The 19,272-nt window shown below is 38.2% G+C and overlaps 1 protein-coding gene across 1 annotated transcript in view; it reads left to right on the top strand.

Annotated features, from left to right (window-relative positions):
* Positions 1 to 19,272, top strand: part of DGKH (diacylglycerol kinase eta) — a 166,449-nt gene that overhangs the window by 146,494 nt on the left and 683 nt on the right. The window contains exons 23-29 of the mRNA XM_082485298.1: positions 2,059 to 2,172; positions 2,462 to 2,596; positions 3,681 to 3,847; positions 5,128 to 5,233; positions 6,789 to 6,881; positions 11,351 to 11,470; positions 11,832 to 11,940. Coding sequence (XP_082341424.1) covers positions 2,059 to 2,172; positions 2,462 to 2,596; positions 3,681 to 3,847; positions 5,128 to 5,233; positions 6,789 to 6,881; positions 11,351 to 11,470; positions 11,832 to 11,940 — 844 coding nt within the window. The remainder of the gene's footprint in view (positions 1 to 2,058; positions 2,173 to 2,461; positions 2,597 to 3,680; positions 3,848 to 5,127; positions 5,234 to 6,788; positions 6,882 to 11,350; positions 11,471 to 11,831; positions 11,941 to 19,272) is intronic.

Genomic DNA, 19,272 nt, shown 5'->3' on the forward strand with positions numbered 1-19,272 from the left:
GTCATACCGGTATACAGCAAATGTGTGTGTCTTGGAGCAGTTTTACTGATATTCTTAGTCTTGGTGATCAGATGTGCCAGCAAAGTGACATAGTTGTGGACAGAGTTAAGTGCATAATTCACTGCTTTAGTGCAGTCTTGAGTGACGGATCTTCAGAGATGGTGGTGGTGGTCTGAAGTTTTGCTGTTTCTTCTTATCTGGACAAAAGAAAGATGTTGCCTTGATGGCTGCAGATATTTCTGAAACATCAGTGAGCCAAGCAGGGCAGCCACACACTGACCGACTTGAGCTGGGATCATTTAGGCATGCTTTTTTGGTTTCCAAAAGACAGGTTGGAATCATGACCTGCAACAGTAAAGGAGGGAATTGTTTCTTGAACATTGATCTGTACAGATTCATTTGCCTTTATTTAAAAAAAAAAAAAAAAGTATGGTTGGTTTTCAGTACAAATGTGTTTCACTGATGGAGAAACAGAGAAGCCTGGGTTGGGGTTTGCCCATCCTTTTGCTAAAATGGAAGCACAAAATAAATGAAATTTTACCACTACTTTTTCTTAACCCATGCAGAACTAGCCCTGTAGATGTCAGTTATAGTTGATAAAGCTGGATCGAGGACTCTCCATACTTTTTACCTTGGAATAACAGAATCGCCGTCTTTGCTCCTTTTAAGATATTCACATCCCCACGTGAAAAACAGAAAAAATTCTGTGGAAATCAGAAAAATTCAGGTGGAGAAACCTTTTGCTTCAAAACACTGTAGACCCACTTTCATTCTTCGACTCTCACCGGCTCAAGATCTATCTGTGCAATCCTGGGATGCCCTGAAAGGAAGTGCCACCTGGATGTGTCACTAAACTATGGCAACTCTGCTGTGCAGCCCTTTCCCTGAGAAGTCCTCCTCAGCCTCCTGGCCAAAGCCACCACTCACTGCACTGGGGTGAAGGCTCCTGCTGGCTTGGTTGGCAGCAGGGACCAAAGTCCCTCACCCTGTTCCCCATCTTCTCCCTCCCTGAGCCATTGCTGCGGACACCACCTGGATTACACAGTCCTGGATTTGCACCCTCTTATTCTTCACCTCCAGGATATCCTCTATCAGGGGACAGGACCCAACTAGTTGTGGCTTTTGAGCGCCTTTCAGGGATTTTGTCAGGTCTGGCCTCAAGTGTCTCTGATGCAGCTTACTCTGCCCAAGGTGCCAACTGAGGTAGCCTGAGTACCACTCAGAGAGGTGATCTCTCTACCCATTAAACTCTTACTGGAGTGATTTCTCCTGCTGATTTTTCTCCTTCATTGCTCCCTGTTGCATATAAGGATGAAACGGTCAAGCTTCAAGTGATCTTAGTATGGTGCCTTCTGCAAGACCCAGCTGAACTCCAGCCTAAGACTTGTCCTGTGGCATGGCTGAATTCCCCTGCAGGACACCAGGTGGCAATGACACATGCGAGACTTCCTGCACTTCGTGTAAGCTCATGGAGATTCAACATCTTGGCCAGATATCAGGACGTTTGCTCCATACAGAAGCAGTTTTCATATTTACAGTGGATAATTGTGTACAGCGCAAACAGGATCATCTTCAGTATGAAAGCTGTGTTTAACAAAGCTGAGCGTGGACTCAGATGTTGGTTTCCAGAGAATTCAGAATATAAGAAGATAGGTACTTCTGAGGAAAAAAAGACGCCATTACTCCTCTTAACGTCAAGAACCTCTTAGATATTCAGTACGTTAACCAAGCAGAGGTTTGATTTGGCCTTCCATCTTGCCTTGAAAAACATTTCTTAGTCTGCACACTGAAACATGCCAACCTTTCTATATAAGGATAGGCCTCGTCATTCAGATATTTGAAATGATATTAGCATTGCTGTTTTAAAACAATATTTGCCTCCTGTCTATGCTATCTCACTCCTATGACTTTTGAAAGACAATGTAGTTATTCTACAGCAAATAAGTTAGAGCATTTAAATGTTGAGAACGAATCTGTAAATCAGTCTGACTTTCATTGAACATGCAATCTAAGCACTAGATTTACCATCACAAATTGAATATTTTCTTTTCCTTTCAGATATTTGGGGCTCCATCGTTTGATGATAAAATCTTAGAAGTCGTTGCGGTATTTGGCAGCATGCAGATGGCAGTTTCACGAGTCATCAAACTGCAGCACCACAGGATAGCGCAGGTTTGTTTCTTACTTGAAAGCACGCAACATGGTTGGCAGCAGTTTGGGATGCTGGCAAGTAGCGGTACTCTTGATGACCACCACCCTATACATTAATAAAGCGCTGACGTTGTTTTAATTATAACGGGTAACAAATTGTCTTCAATGATGAATGAAGTATAAAAGTGCTTCATCCTCGAGACAGCCCTGGAGGAGAGCCATGGCTCCTAGTAATCAACATATTTCAGGTGGCCCGTCAGTTTCATCAGTATTTATTGCTCTGTAAAATAACGTGTTTGTTCTTTTCCAGTGTCGGTCAGTAAAGATCACCATACTTGGTGATGAAGGGGTTCCAGTGCAAGTCGATGGAGAGGCATGGATCCAGCCCCCAGGAGTTATTAAGATCATACATAAAAACAGAGCTCAGATGCTAACGCGAGACAGAGTATGTTGCAGAAAGTGTTATGAAATACTGTTACTCACAGTGGTTTCTGTAATAATTTCATTCAGTTATAACACAAACAGAACAGTGCTTATAAAAATGTTTTAAAACTATTTATAGAACTTATATAATTATTTACAGTTATATGATTTCTATAATAAGCCAGGTGGAGAATTGTTCTTTTGTATAGGTGACAAAGCTTTGTTAGCTTTTATCAATTCTATTAGTGCTATTCCTGTATTCTTATTAATATATAGTAAGAATGGTCAACATTTTATATTTCCTTCCTCCTTTCCTCCCTTCCTCTCTTCCCTCCCTGCCTTCCTTGTCTTCTTCTGTGGCTTCTTCTCCTTCTTGCTTTTTCTGTAGTTGTATTATACACAATCACATACTGGAAGTTTTAGCACAGTTGCATAAATAGCAAAGTCCTGTACTGTCCATTTTTCAGAATAACTTTCTGCAGATTTCTCTCCTGTCTCTCTCTGTCCTACTAATCCTCCCTCTCCCCCGTGACCCAGTCTCAGACAGAAGAGACGCAAGCAGAACCCAGTCACAAAGCCACTGGAGAGTTCCCGGTTGTCTGGGATTACTGTGTGAAAGGCTTAACTGACCCTCAGTTCTCCATCCACTATCTGGATGTTGAATTTAGGGTGGAGTTAATGGCATTTGAATTCTATTTTAGTAAATTTGTTACTCTTCCCCACCATTTTTTAGGTGTGGGTCCTGTATTAGTTTCAGATTTGGATCTTGGTATCTGCACAGGATGTGCTTATATTATTACTGTCTTTGTGTTCTTATTGTTTTGGAAGACACTTTTTGAGGATAACAGGGAGGAGAGAGAGAAGAGAGCGCTTTCAGAAATGACTTATTCTCTATACTAAGTTTAAAAAACACAAATGTCATTTTATTATTTATACAGCTTGATTTATATAAAATTAAAATTAAATTTAAAAGGTATTTATTTGTTAAATTTATTTTAACTAAAATTTTATGTAAATTCAAATTTATATAAAATATAAAATTAATTTTTTAATAAGTAAGAATGCTGCAAGTGCTGTGAACTGAATGTATAATTCGTTTTGCATAGGCCTTTGAAAACACCCTGAAGTCTTGGGAAGACAAACAGAAGTATGATTCCTGTAAACCCGTCATTCGATCTCCCTTGTACCCCCAGCAGGCAGTTGAGTTGGCTACAGAAGAAGAAGTTGCACAGATCCAGCTGTGCTCACAAGCTGCAGAAGAACTTATTACCAGGTACAGTCAAATTAGTAAGTTTGGATTGGCAATGCAGGCACCAAGACTGAATTATTCATGCAAATGCATACATAGACTTAGAAGTTATATTTTCCCTGTTTTTTGTCTAATGTTTAGTTGCCGCTCTATCAGTTATTTTATTTTTTAAATTTCATTTTATTTTATTTTTAAGGCTCAACTTGTTTATGTATGCTTTTCTTATGCACTGCTGTAATATTATTTCTATGTGTTTATGTGTTTTTTTCTTGAGAAAAGCAACTTTCTGAAGGAGCAGTGGAGACGGAAAACTGGAAAGCTTCTTTGAAGAGAGGCTCTTGATTGAAGCTTCTCATTTTATGCAAAAGCAAAAATGTATTTATTGATAAAAAACTCTTAGAAGTCAACTTTAGAAGTCGACAGTGTGGGTGTATCCACCTGACCTTAACTTCTGCTGACCATATTTCTTTTTAAAGCTTTGTTATTCAGTTTCAAAAGGAGGGGCACTTTTCAATAAAGCTGAAAATTTTCTTAAAGTATTGTACGAGTAAACAGTTAACACACCAACATTCAAGGAGCCCAAATAAAATAGATAAAGATATTCAGATAAAATCTTCATAGCTTTTTGCATTTATCCTCTCATTCATTGTTATTGCAGCTTTCTATTTCATTCCTAATGCTCAAAATCCTCATCTCTGTGTCCCTGGACTGCACCTTCTTTTTATGCTGTACTGGTAGACACAGAAGAGCAATTGAGGTTATAAATTACCTAAAGTGAAGTTTAGCCAAGACAGCTTAAAAACTTTACTGTTCTTGAGGTGGTCCTGAGGTTGTAATTACAGCTGGACATCCCATAATCTCAAATGTTTGCAGCCAATTGTAATGTCACATCTGAAGTATATGCCTTGTGAAACAGGTGTAATGGTTTTTAAGATAACTTCAAGTAAGTTATCTTAGTGTGCAAGGTTTTCTTCTATAGGGTTTTCCTTTATACTTTATTTAAGAGCCCCAACATTTTTCGGTAGAATTTTTGTGTAGCATTTGTGTTCTAAGACAAATAAATGTGTCTCAGTATTTCATAGCAGAATATCATCATGGATATGATTTATATGAGGTGCTGTATTGTTTGAAGAGATATTTGTGTTTCAACTATTTCAACTTTTGTTATAAAAGACTATAATTTTTATAAGTGTTTTGTGAAACATATCTTTGCATATTTTCTCATCTGATGAAGTTGTGTACTCTTAAGAATTATTCATTAAAGGAAGTAAGAAGTATTTTTCTCTTTTTTAAAATTCTTGTAGGATCTGTGAAGCCGCAAAAATACATGGCCTCTTGGAGCAGGAACTTGCTCATGCTGTTAATGCATGTTCACATGCATTAAATAAAGCCAACCCAAGGTTTCCGGAGGTAAAGGAAGAACAGCAATTTATGTTTAAGTAAATAAGTTATAATATCTGTGTGCGTAAGTTTGTGACACGGAAGCTGTATCGTACTCCCTGTGCCCGTATTAAAACAAGTTGGATGATACTTCTTGAAGTTTTTGATAAACAAGACTGCTCAATATAGTTCCACATGCTCAAATTTAAATTAAATTGCTTAACAGATGAACGGATGCTGTATCTTCTTCCCCTTTTTGACACTTTCTCTAAGGTGAAAGTAAAGGGAAAGTTACTTCCGATTCTGAAAGTGCTGCTCTGTATAGCAGCAGGGAATCTCAGCCCTTCACACACAGGAATACAGAAACACCCCATAGCTGATGAATTTGGTAGAGAACATGCTGAATGATTCTGAAATTTATTAATAATACCAGGAATGGCAGTTCAGAGAACTGCCTTTTTACAAAAGAGTATTAAAGAGTAGAGTCCCCTCCCAGTGTTAGATTGATAGGATATCTGAGAAGCAGAAGATGTAGTTTCTGCATTCATCAGGGTCCTCCCCAGCTGATACTCTCTTTTGTGAACGTTGGACGTTAGAAAGGGACATTAATGACACTTAAAACGTGGACCTTCTGGGTGTTGTTGCAGGGGGGGAGTGAGCGGTCAAAAGGGAGATGAGGAGTTTGGATTAGGGGCACGGTAAGAGTCTGCCTGTTGCCTTTCGGAAGCAGCAAGGAATTCGCTCCATCTGCAACAGAGGTCCATAACCAGGGGTGCTCATCCCAAAGTGGTGCAGCAGCACTTATTAAAGCAAGTGAGGTGGTGTACTAATGTAGCGCTGAGCAGAAAGAAACCAAACTTGGGTCAGCAAATAGCAAAAACAATAGCTCACATCTGCTTGCAGACAGCTGTGTAGGCATGTCCCCAGACACAGGGTGAAGGCATGACAAAGGCTGAACAAATGCTGTTACTACATACAGGTCAGTTCTTGTGGATGCGTTTGTAGATACTTTCGTGCTTAATTGTTATCCACGTGCTATGCAGAGAATGCAAAGGGGGTGAGGGGAAATGAGTTTCCTGGTGTCTCTCTTCACACTAAACAATCTGGCTGCTTTCAGGGATTGAACCCAAAAGAAATTAATTAGGCAGAGGCTGTCTATATCTAACCGAAGTTTACATATGGTAAATATATTAGTTAACCGTTGCTTCTTAAAATATGGCTCACAGCTTACTTCTGCTAAAGATAAGGTGAACAATTCAGATGAACAGTCATTGTTAAATCAGGCCCACAACTTTTCTGCTGGCCTATGTCATCCATAAAAATTGTGGATTCATCTCACAGGTGGCTAGTCACTTAGTGATCTTCAGGATTGTATAAGGTCATATTAAATGAAGTTGTGGAAAAGACAGTAAATAGATACTACATTTTTGGTTTCTATTCACAGTGCTGAAGAAGTTGTCACTGTAGAGTTAAAATGTTGTATTTCTCCTAGAAGACGCTTAAGATCTGTGCTGCAAGTCCAAAGTACTTATTTTGAGTCTGACTTGAATCACTTCAAGTAATTTTTGCGCTTCTTATTCCCCAGAGCCTTACCAGAAACACTGCCATGGAGATAGCTGTGAATGTGAAGGCCCTACATAATGAAACTGAATCTCTGCTAGTGGGAAGAGTTCCTTTGGTAAGGTCACAAAATACATGGGTTTGTTCCCTCATTCGGATTATCTGTGATTTGTTCTTTGCTGATTTTTTAAATTGGTGCAGGATTTATGACATGCTACAGGAAGCTTTGTAAGGCTGATTGGAGGATATTAATTACACTGCATTTGTGGTTTGGATCGCAATGAGTTATGAATTCTTGTCCTAGGCTGGCATCCGTCTTACCTCATTTCAGATATGGAAAAGGTCATTGCCTGGGCTCTTCTTTTTAATAGTCAGTGGAGAGAAGTAAGTATCCCTGCTGAGGCTGATCCACACTCAGCTGTCTTGGAGGCCTATCTTAGAAAAAAATAAGTCATCTTCTGGAGGTTTAGCATTTAAGACAACTTCTAGAGTTCTGTTATGTGACTGTCTTCAGAGTTTAAAGAGAACCTGAGAGGTTAGCAGCAAAGAGAACCTCTTTAAAGAGAGCTGTGCAGACACATACATTCAACTTCTACAGATCTAATTTGGGCACGTAAATCTCACCCTTGTTCTAATACCTGGCAGGAATTATTTTATAACCTTTAACTGCTAAGTGTTCAGTAGACCTCTGATGGTATTTGAAGAATTTATGTCGTCTTCTTTGGCTAGTGTTTCTGTGCCTTCAATGATGAAGACTGCTCATGAGTTGTTGCACCTGGATGTATAATTAGAAAATTTCAATACGTGAGATTGTGAAGAGAAAAAATATGTCAGGTTTTCTATGCTGGTCCAGTTTTACATTAAGAAGATACTCAGTAGGAACAGTTACATTTTCTTTGGATTCAAAAGCTGATTTAATACTAACTTACTGTTTATTTAAGCGTTATAATTAAAAATGGATATCTGTAGGAATGTTTAAATTTGACTGAGTTAGGATATGAAACTTACTGATGCAGGTTCAGATATCTTTTTACACAAGTGATAAATCGTACAAGTCTGTTCTACAGTAACCAAAAGTTAGTTTGGTCTAAAGGCTAATAACCATTTAAGTTAAAACCATGTAGTCAAAGATTAGTCTTATATGATCTATTTTATGAGTTTTTAGAAGGGAAAGTTATTCATTAGATGGTTTTGTCCAATAAAAGGGAAAAATGCCTGCTGTGTTTTTTTTTTTCAAATTGCCATTACTAATCCTCCATATTTCAGAATGAATGGGGAATCAAAATAGAGACATTTGTTTAAATTTTAAAATAGATTAGGAAGAGGAATTAGAAGAAAAGGTTTAAGTCGGTGACACTATACTAGGACTAGTGTAATTTATCAATACAGTCTGGAAATAATGTTATTATGGAAACCTTCCCATTGAAACATTACCTTTTCTATAGCCAGTTGTGATCTCATTGTGTTGTCAAACTGGTCCTGTGTTCAGGCTCCAAAGCTTAATTTGATTCATTCGTCCATTTCTGATTTTTACATGTTGTACTTCTGCTTCTCATTATGGTCTGTGCAAATGTCTTCAGGAATCTATATCAAACCTATTTTTTAATAAAAAGGCCGTTTGGAAGATACCAAGATAATCTTCCAGAGATGTGCATTACACTCATTTGACATCGTGCTTGTTTAGAACAGTATTTCACAGTCACAGTAACAAAACACCCTGGTTAACCTTATTGCTGTGTATTTTATAAATGCTGAAGCTACACCTATGTTAGTCCTTCACTATTAAAATAGAGACAGATGAAATGTAAGGTGTTGCTTGATGCATCAGCCTCTGCCATCATACACTGTTCTCCAAATTACCTTTCTCCTCTGACAAAGACGATGTTCTTTCTTTAATATATTCCTTTTTTTTTTTTTTTTGCCTTTTCAATTCTTCTTCACCCCTCTTTTCTGTGATCAAAGCTCCTGATAGCAGTAAATTGATGCTTTTGTTGCATATACCACTTGGTAAGCTTTTTCTTTGGTTGCCCTTTACTGACTCTTGAGTCTTTCTGTTACGGCTGCTGAAGGAGACAAAAGAAATGTAAATACATATAAAAGGAGACACCGATTCCTTCCACCTCCTGTAAGATGTGATTAACAAAGTTCATAGAACAGTATTAGCTAGACAACATCAAACGATAAATTAGCTATAAATACTATTTTTAGTGAAATGTTAAGATGGGGCAATGAATCTGATTTGTGGAATCTCCCAGATGGTTATGGCTGGAATTACAGTTTGGAAAAAAAAGTAAAAACAAACTCTGATTTGTCTAGATATTTTCCAAAGGCACCATTTCCATTTTTTTGCTTTTTAAAAAGCATTTCTGGTCTGGAACAGAGGCACAATTTTCCAATGTATTAAGGGAGAAGTATGACAGAATGTTTCATTTCAACTGAATGAAATTATCTGAGCTCACTGAAATAAAATATTTTCATATTAAAAATTTCATTTGGGAAGGAATTGAAAAAATCCTGTATTTTCATTGTTTCATTCATAGTGTTAATTTCCATAGTGTTAATTATGCTAGGCGAGGTTTAGATTGGATATTAGGAAAAGAATTCTCACTGAAAGGGTTATCAAATGTTGGAATAGGCTGCCCAGGGAGGTGGTGGATTTGCCATCCCTGGGGTGTTTAAAAAAAAAAAAAAGAATAGACGTGGTACCTGAGGATTTGGTTTAGAAGTGGTTTTGTCAGGTTAGGTTAATGGTTGAACTTGATGATCTTAAAGGTCCCTTCCAACCTCAACAATTCTGATTCTATGATTCTATCTTGGAAATAAGAAGCTTTTCCAAGCTGTTGTATGAGGAGAATTTATCCTAAATTGCTGACTCTTCCTTTATCAGAATTACACTACTGTTTTGGGTTTATTTCAGGAGCAATATTGCCAACACATATACTTTCTCACCATCAGATGAGACTCTTTTGTCCCCAAGCAAAATGTTTTCCTTTGAGAATCAAGGAATTAGATAAGTGCTTATTGAGAAAGACAGAACTCTGCTTCATTCATTTATATAAAATAGATGACTTAAATAGTTTCTTAAAAATTGAAATACAATAAAAGTTGTAACTTCTTCAAAGACAAGTGGGTCTTCAACTGTGCTCCAAATTAACTGAACTATTCAAAATGAAAAAAAAAAAAAGGGAAAGCAAAAGAACAATCATAGTCTGCTTATGGGCACTGAATTCTATGAGCTTTAGAAGAGATAATAACATGATAGCAAGAGGGAGCTTATATTGCCAGTATTACTATGCTGAACAGCAATATCTTACTAAAGATGGTCTCTGCTTTGAAAGGTGGTAGCATATGCAAACTATTGAAGCAAAGGAAAGAAGTTTTTGTTACTCAGGATAAATTAACGGGGCTTTGTAATTTATCACCAAACCCCAGCAATGTTAAAATCTTTTTCCAGCACTAGAGATCAAAGATTCTCTTGCAACTCCATTTTAAAAATGCATTCACAAGGATATAACTTAATTAGATCCTTTCAAAAGGATGTTCTGTACTGCTTTGGGACTACTTTTACTTCAAAGAGAGAAATAGATGTTCAGATTGCTTTATTAGTGATTCCAAGCAGCTCGTTCCAGGATTCAACTCTTTACCTCAAAATGGTGTTTCAGCAACCCCAGATAAGCCCAAAACACCTTTGCCAGGGATCAGCTGCCTGCCTTACCTCCTCCTCACAGCCTGGACTCACACAACAGCTGCAGAATAGTTTTCAGACCAGAGTTTTAAGGAAAACTGGTGCCTCCATGGGTCTTGACAGAACCAAAGTCCTGTAGGTCAGCAAGTCCCATGCTTTTTACGCTGCTACCACTTTCTTTTCCTCTTTGGCCTTCACTAATGTGTTTGGCTTTTTGTCTCCTGTCTGGGGATGCAATCATGTCCCTCTTCCATGCCTGGTCCACATTCTTCCCACCCTCAGCCAGCAGCAGTGGCTATCGCTCCATGTCTTACTTATTTAGAAGGAGTAGTGCAGGTATTCTGTCACCACTGGAAGACCTTTGGGAATGGAGCATCTTCGGTAAGATCCATTTCCTCTAACTTGACCGTGAGAGAGTGATCTATCATATGAAGACATTTGCAAATAATAACTCAGGCTTACTACCAGCTATTCAATTTTTTGACGTTACTTTTCACACAAAGATTTTCCAGACTTTTGTTTTTCTGGTCAGGTTTTATCTCCTTGTGCTGGTAGTTTCCATTTCTAGTGTGTTCTAGTATTGGTGTTATCAGATAACTTTTGCTCTCTGAAGACTCAGGAGCGTGGTGAATGATGCCAATGACTGACAGCTAGGTCCAGCTGGTCTGCACCAAAAGTCTCAGTCGTCGCTGTGTGGTTGGGACCATGCTAAATGTAGTGTCAGGGTGGTCTGATGTATCTCTGAAGGAAAATTTAATTTGGTAAGATTTTTTTTTTTCACTGTTCGTTTACACTCACCGTGAAATAGTCATCTGTTTGTGTGTGGTAAGAACAGATCTAGATTTAAATGTTATATATTAACAAAACTAAAAATGCTATTTTTCTGACCTGTTAATAAACAGCAGTTGGAAGCTCCCCATGAAGAGCTGTTGTCTGATGCTTTGCACAGCGTGGAAATAGAGTTGAGAAAACTTGCTGAGATACCTTGGCTTTATTATGTTTTTCAACCAAATGATGATGAGGTGAGTTTGATTAATACTTCCTGCTTCTAATTGAACTTAATTTTCTTTAGGGAAGACTAAGTAAGAATCCCTGATGATCTGGAGAGGCAGTTTCAGTAGTGATGCTGGATCCTCTCTGTCTGCTGTGAACCAGCGTCTAAGCTTAGGGCTTTTTGTGTGTTTTGTTTCCTTTTGTGACGGTAAAGGTTTTGAATGGTTATTTCATAAATAAAACAAGTACAGAGTTAAATCCCAACATTATTCTTTATGAAAGTAAAATTTGGTATAATTTCTTGAGGATAACCGTGAATTGCAATCTCAAGCATGTAATTTCACTGTTGTTTTCTGTTAATTAAAGGTAACTGCCTCTTCTTTCATGCAGGATCCCCCTCTGGATTATGCTAAAAGAAACAACAGAAGTACAGTGTTTCGCATAGTGCCAAAGTTTAAAAAAGAAAAAGTTCAGAAGCATAAGACCAGCCCTCAGCCTGGTATGTGTTTTAAAATTACAAGAAAAATAGTAGCATTTGGGGAGAATGTGATTTTTATGTTTGTTTGTTTTTTTTTTTTTTTTTAGTAAGAGCTGAAATGACGTAGTCTACCTAACAGTAAAGTAAAAGTGAAAGGCAACTGAACTAACTGGCATCTTCATTAGGATGAAGATTTCTTTCAATGCATTTAGAAAGCATTCAGTAAGAATTCCAAGTGAGCCAAAGAGCTACTGTGAAAATATTTAGGGAGTCTTATTATGCGACAGGACCTGTGTCTTTGCTGGTGGTTACATTTGATTAACTCATAGCAATACAATTTGTAGGTAAAGACATTGTTTCCCTGTGAAACTCCAGTCAGGTTAGTTTCAGAAGATGCACAATAGCTTTTATCATACTGGTTTAATTAACCAGTTTTAATTAACCAGTAATTTCAGATGGGTTTTAAATTCAGCGAGTGAGACAAATCAAACAAAAAGCCATGATGGTCAATATTGATTTTTTTTTAGTTAGAAGAAGTTGAACAAACTCCACTCTCCTCTCTTCCCATTCTTATGCATGAACTTACGTCCTTAAGATTATGTCCAGGAGTTAATCAGTGATCAGATGGTCCTAAAACTATTTCTACATCTTTGTCTTTTTAATGGACAGTTGGTCAAAATCTGGAAAATCTTGAAGTTGTTGATCAGACTTTAGATTTCAGATTAGACTTCAGATTTCACATCATTGTAAAACTGAGCAGCATTGAATGAAGTTGCAAAATTATAGCAATAAGTAGCATAACTTTTTTTTTTTTTCAATAAATGTGGTCTTATTAGGACTAATGTGGGCAACTAACCTTAGAGAACAATGTTTTACAGAGAGCTTATTAATGGCCTATGTAACATAGTAGCTTAAAGAATACTTGTTGCATTAATTAAGAATACTAGAAACTGTTAATTAAAACTGGAATTGCTTGCTGCCATTGCTATATTTGAGGTATGGTTGAAGTTTTAATTTTACATGTTAATTAGTTTTTGAAGGCTTCTCCTCTCCCTGGATGACTACTAATAAATTAACGGTATAAAGCAGAACAACATTAGACTTTGCGTCACTGATCCTAAGATGGTTTAATGTGAATTGGTTGGGACATGAAGTTTTAAAGGCTTTACTGAAGAAACTGGAGTAAAGCTGAAAGCATGGCTGCAAAGCAAAGAACCCCAACTTTGTTTAGATACTTTCTCATGTTAACTGCTAACCTGTAACCTGCATGTAAAAAGGAAATTGTCCGTTTTTGTGGAAATGACACCTCTAACCTTTCCCTTTGCTAGCACGGCAATTCTACTCTGTTTTCCACTCTCTTTGGCCTAACCTTTGCTTGTGATGCATTTGAGCATGTAGAAATTAAGGGGGTTTTGCTCTTAACTTTGGTAGTTCAAAAATGGGGCACAGATGAAGTTGCTGCTTGGCTGGATCTGCTCAGTTTGGGAGAGTACAAAGAAATCTTCATCAGCCATGACATCCGAGGCTCTGAGCTTTTACATCTGGAAAGGCGAGATCTTAAGGTATTTCCTTTGTGCTACTTTTCTGCTATTGACCATTTTCTTTGACAAAACAACAATCAACTTTTCTTCTTCCCCTGCACTTGTTATGAGCTTGTAGCTTGGCTTACACTGTGCAAATATGCAATAAACTAATACGCGCTGTCCTTTGGCCTGGATTTCTGAAGTGCTGACTTGTACTCGCAACCAAGAATATCTGTGTTACCTGAAATTTCCTTTTTTTTTTGCACTTTATGTAGAATGATAGCATTATAGTTTATGTCAGAAGGCATAGGAAAAGCACGTTTGATATCTTACTGACATCAGTGTAATATAATGTTATCTTCAAGAGTTCGCTGTTTCCATTAAACAGGATCAGTATGGATCAGTTGAAGGCGGTGATAATAACTTTGAATTCGTCTACTGCAAGGTCAGCAGCTATGAGCAGCTGGCCTGCTTCAGGTGATTTATTGTATATATCTTGGATATAGTGGGCGTGAGAGAGATAAGCAGCTTAATAAATAGCAGCATTGGACTTCCATGGCCTTGGTGTTTGTATGTCAAAATAGACCTTTGCAGTAGGTTTTCTCGTCCCTGACCAACCTCTGCCTGATTTGGGCTGTATAGATTTTTCAAAAGAGCACTTTCTTTTGTCTCCAGAATTGTAAAACTTTCTTCCTCTGAGGTCGGATTGATAAAGTTTTGCAGGGAGAAATGTTACCTAGCAGTCTGAGGCTGTTATTTGAGCTTGCTGGTCTTTTTCAGGAATGACTTAAGTGCATCCATTATATGTAATAGAGGCTATATCTTTGGGGATTCATTACTTTACTTTTTCCGGGAACTCAGTAGTAATGAGTTCTTGATAATGTGTTTTGCAACTGCTTTTAGCACATAAGAGAGGAAATAGGATATTGTATAAATCGCAAACATTTACATTTAGAGTGCAAGTCATCGCTCTAGCCACAGTGCAGTAGTCTCCAGAGAGAGGCAATACTTTCATACAAATGTGCTATTTTTCACAAGGTTTCTTATATAGCACGAAATCCTAACATTATAAGGTAGTGCTTGCATTGTGTGACTGTTGCAGTAGAACGCAGCTGCTGAAGATAGCTGTGTTTGATACATTTAGTTTAGCTTACGTGTGTTGTTTTACCCTTTGGTATTAGATCGCCTAAGCTTCTTTCTGTGGAAGTTAAATTCCTTTTTTTCAGGATAGTACAGTCCCTCCCTGCAAAATTTTTGGAATAGGAAACTGACCAAGCAATCCACCACGATGTTCCATTGATGGATGATGCAAGTCCCTGTTCTCTTAAAACTTAACTGGGAAACTCAGTATCACATGATGCATAGTTTTGCTAAAATGTTAAGAAACCTTAAAAACCAAATCAAGATGTCAAATTAGTTGGAATGGATGATGGTAGGTAAGATCAGTGTTAAACTGGGCATGGCTTCTAGCCGTGCTTCATTTCTCATAGGTACCAATTTGACTGCATGCCCAGACGACTGGCACTTCAACCAAGTAAATATCTGCAGCAGGGTAATCATCAACCTGTTATCCCTGATGCTAAGACTCGTGCTGATTCAGCATAAATAAAACCCCATCGCAAAAGCCAACGCCCTGAAATAACTAAAAGCCTGTCTTAGATAGAGCCTACAGAGAGACAGACTTTTATTGTCCCCTCTATCCAGTGCTGCCTGGAAGCACGTATGCAGGTTTTGTATTGCTCAGCGTAGCTGGATGAGGAGTTGCTCTATGCAAGTTGCCAAGGGTATATTCTGTGCTAGCAGAGGTCTCGCTCCAGAATCGCCCCATCTGCTCATTAGCAGAGCTCAGAGCTTCCAAGGCAGCGCTGTTCCTAAGCTAGGCCAGGCTTTTGGCCAAGCACGGCTTGCGCTCCATGTAGCAACGCTGCATTTAAATAGCAGAGTTTAGCGCTCAACCTGTTCATTACGTACGGGGCATGATCTCTGCAGGGAGCCAATTAAGAACGGCTAAGGGAGCCTGCAGATTTCTGACCAGTGACCTGAATTGGTGTCAAGATGTGTAATGCGGTACCTAGGAAATGAGGAACGCGTCACAAGCTGCCCTGTTAATTTTCCCTTCCTTTGTCTACGGAGGCCTGCAGATGAGTCTTCGGTGCTCTTGCGAGCTATAATCTGTCTACAGCCTCTCCTCCAGTTCAGGGCTTGTGCTTCCTGCCAAACTAAATGGGGTCACCATTGATTCACAAGCTCTTAAGTCATGTGCAATAGATTTACCTCTATTACCTCTCATGTACTACAGCAGGAAAAATCTTTGCCTGTTTTAATTGAATCCTCTGGGCCCCCCTTTCTTTCTGTGGTCAAAAGTAGAGATAAAAAGCGGTACGGAAAAGGATTTGATGAAACTCTCTTCCTTTGCATGCATCACTGAAATATAGATCGATAAGTTGACTGAAGGATTGGACACCTCTAATCATATTTCTGTGTGCCTTGTGGATTCCGTTCTCAGTTAGCTCTGTGTGGCAACTGGCAAATGGAGAACACCTCCAATAGGAACCAGATACGTCTCTCCATCCAGCCCCTGCAGTAATACGCTTTCTCCAGCCTCCTATGCCTGATTTTATTTAGGGGAATCTTGGACTTTTACACCCAAGTGATTTTATTTCGCTTGAGGGAAGGCAGGACAGTGAATTGAAAACTATGCTGTAGGAACTGTAGAAAAAAAGCTTGTTGTGACTTCGTTTTTTAACCTTATTTTACAAGTAAACTCATTGAAAACTAGACTGTTTTTTTCTGAAATAAATGCTGGCATTCTTGGCATTGATAACCATGTTCCTATGCACACATCTTAGTAATAGTCAGAACTGCAACGCATTTGGTAAGATGAGTATGATGTCTTCCTTAGAGCTCCATATCAATGTTGATTTCCTTGGAGAAAGGGTTTCCATGCCTGACGTCAGCCTGATGTGCCAGTGCCGGCCAAGCTGAACTCTGTGCTGAGGACTGCGGCATTTCATCTCTGTGTTGCCCAGTAGCGTGTTTGGAAAACGTTCTTGCATGGAAAATGTTTTCTAAGTTTTCTTAGACTTAGGCATGCTAGATGGCTTTTGACACTGGGAATGCAAGTAGAGTAGGTTTCCCATTTGGAAGATGTTAATAGTAAGGAGCGTTTACATAAATTGTTTGGTAGTATTACATTGGCGGTACATTTGGTCAAAATCTGTGGGGCAAACATGGAATAAATGGGTTCTTGGCTAAGCAGACAGGGGCTTAGTCACCATAATATAATGCAGATGAAGAACTCCGGGAAGCCGTTGCGAGAATTTTCATCAGCTTTTTCTTGCCAAAACTTCTTTTTTGTTGTTTTTCAGAATTTTTTGAGCTTTACCTGTTGAAGGCCTAGAGATGGAAAAGTGGTCAGGGAGAGCAAGAAGGAGAGGTGATCCTGTAGTTTTAAGGCCATAGCTGGGGAAAAAGAAGGACTGTTTTCTTCCTCAGAGTCTAGCTAGTCTTGTCTTCAAAACCGTATTTTAGACAAATTGAATTTTTGTTAATTAGGTATCGAAGAAATATGGGCAGATTATGTAGAACGTGATGAAACTCATGCATGCACAAAAATGAAGAGATCTTTGGGGATCTTGCATTTTGAATGATGCATGTTATGCTCCTGTAGCAAATTCCTTTGGCCTGAGATGACAGAATTTCTGAATACTAGATAGCATCTAGTGGCAGGAATGTATAAATCTTAATTTCCTCCAAATAAAGCTATTATACAGCATAAAAATTCAGAGGCTATTTTGTCGGTTGGTGTTTTTTTCCTAGAAGTGTGGCAGAATTTATCAAAAGGGTCCCCAAAATTCTGGTAAGGCTCTTGAGGCTTGCTGTTCAGATCTATATTACAGCAACTTCAACTGAAACGGAAATAAAACCTCCTGCCTCTGAAACATAGGTGTTGTTGACGATACTTTGTAAAGGTTGGTGGAAAAAGTGGCTAAGTTTTCTGGGAATTTCATAATATGATTCTTTCCTCTGATCTTTGAAGTCTGGCAGCATCTCGCTATGTTGCTCATCCAACAGAAATTTTACTCATGAAAAATGTTTGTTCTGAAGAATTTGCAAGTTCTTAACCTTTAACACATGTGTGGCTTCTCGTGGTTTGGAAAATATCCTTATAGGTTTTTCCTTATGTAGAATTTCCTCCTCACAGGAGCTAGGCTATTTCCATAGTTTCACTAGTTGAGTGTATTTTTGGTTCATCGGAAAATTAAGTTTAGCATAAACAAGAAAATATTCTTCAAATCTAAAATGATAAATGTTGCTGTCATTGTGGGATGAATTTAACAACTGCTACCTACATCAATTCTTAAAAATTATTATTACATTTTTTTATAAGTGTTGATAAAGTATCGATACAGTGTTGATAAATTGATGTGATGTGGAAAATCAGAAGTTTTTTTTCAGATAGGTTTATGAACAGGACTTGGTTTGGGGACTTTTATGAACACATCTCGAACTCTAATGCTGACACCTTTGTGCCGAAGTGCTGTTTTGGATGGTCACGTATACAGGCAGTTTTCTACTGAAGAAACAACCAGATTTTTTTTCATCTCTAACATAACCAGAATTCAATCTTGACTCTCTGAAGATTAATCCACCTGTTTAATCTGTGCTATGCTACCTTTATCATGAGATAATAAATTCACGCCCATCTTGCCACCCTTTTCTTCCTTTGGAGAAACACAAAATGAATCGCATGCTAACACTTTTAAGTAATACAAAGTGCAGATTTCCTGAGGTTTCTGTGACTGTAGAAAGTTAGATGCAGTCTTTGTGTAGAGAATGTATAGAATACTGTATTTGCTTTCACTCTGTGTGAGAATAATTATTTCAAGCTGCTTAATTACATTCCCTTCCTTTTAATGTCTCTGTAATGAAAAATCTTCCTATTAAAATGAAAGGATTTCTATTTCAGAAGAATAGGTAGTGAAACTTTAGTAAGATTTTTTTATTTAATCGCAAGCTATTTACATAAGGTTTATTCTACAAATAACTAATGTTTGAATCTGCCACATCACTAACACCAGGATTTTAAAGAGTTTTTCAGAGCTGGGTTTTACAGATAAGGGAAGCAGATTTCCACCAAACTGAGCTGAAAATTCATTAGCGCAGTTGGGGTTCATTAGCACAGCTGGGTGTCCCATTCTGCTTCTCTGACCATTGGACCAGTCAAAATTGAAAAAGGATGCTGTTAAAGCTGTTTTAAATGCTGGAAGAGATTTGCTGCAAAAATTTCTTGTCTGTTGTCACTCATACGGAGACGGGTCCCTGAAACCAATATTAGAAACGTTTCAGCTGATGTGATTGTTTTAGTGGTGGCTAGAAGGAGATTTACGCTTGTGCTTTTTACATTTTCCTTTGGGATGTGACTGTCATGTCTCTGAGAATTTTCCTTCCAGCTCTGTAATCAGGAAGATCCATGTTAGGAGGTGAAACCTTTTTGGAATGAAAAACAAATGCTTACTTTTTCTATTGCTCTCTAAAGGGAAGTTGTCCTACATGCCTGTAGCTGTTACATCCACTTTCCCTTGAGAAATTGGGGATATGTGTGTTTGCTGATTAAAACAGACATCATAGGGCCTCAGATCAAGTGACATTGCTGGACAGAAGCTCTAATCCATCACATTCTACCAAGCATTTGATTGCTGTATTAGAGAGGAGGGGGAGATTGTTCTTTTTTTGCCAGAAATCGTCAAAGTTTTTTGTACTTAGAAGTCAAGTGAAAGATGTTTTTGACGGATATTGCAGTGCCTTGGGTTGTCATTATTGCAGGTAA

Source organism: Vanellus vanellus, assembly GCF_965231255.1.
Source record: "Vanellus vanellus genome assembly, chromosome: 1".
Lineage (NCBI taxonomy): Eukaryota > Metazoa > Chordata > Aves > Charadriiformes > Charadriidae > Vanellus > Vanellus vanellus.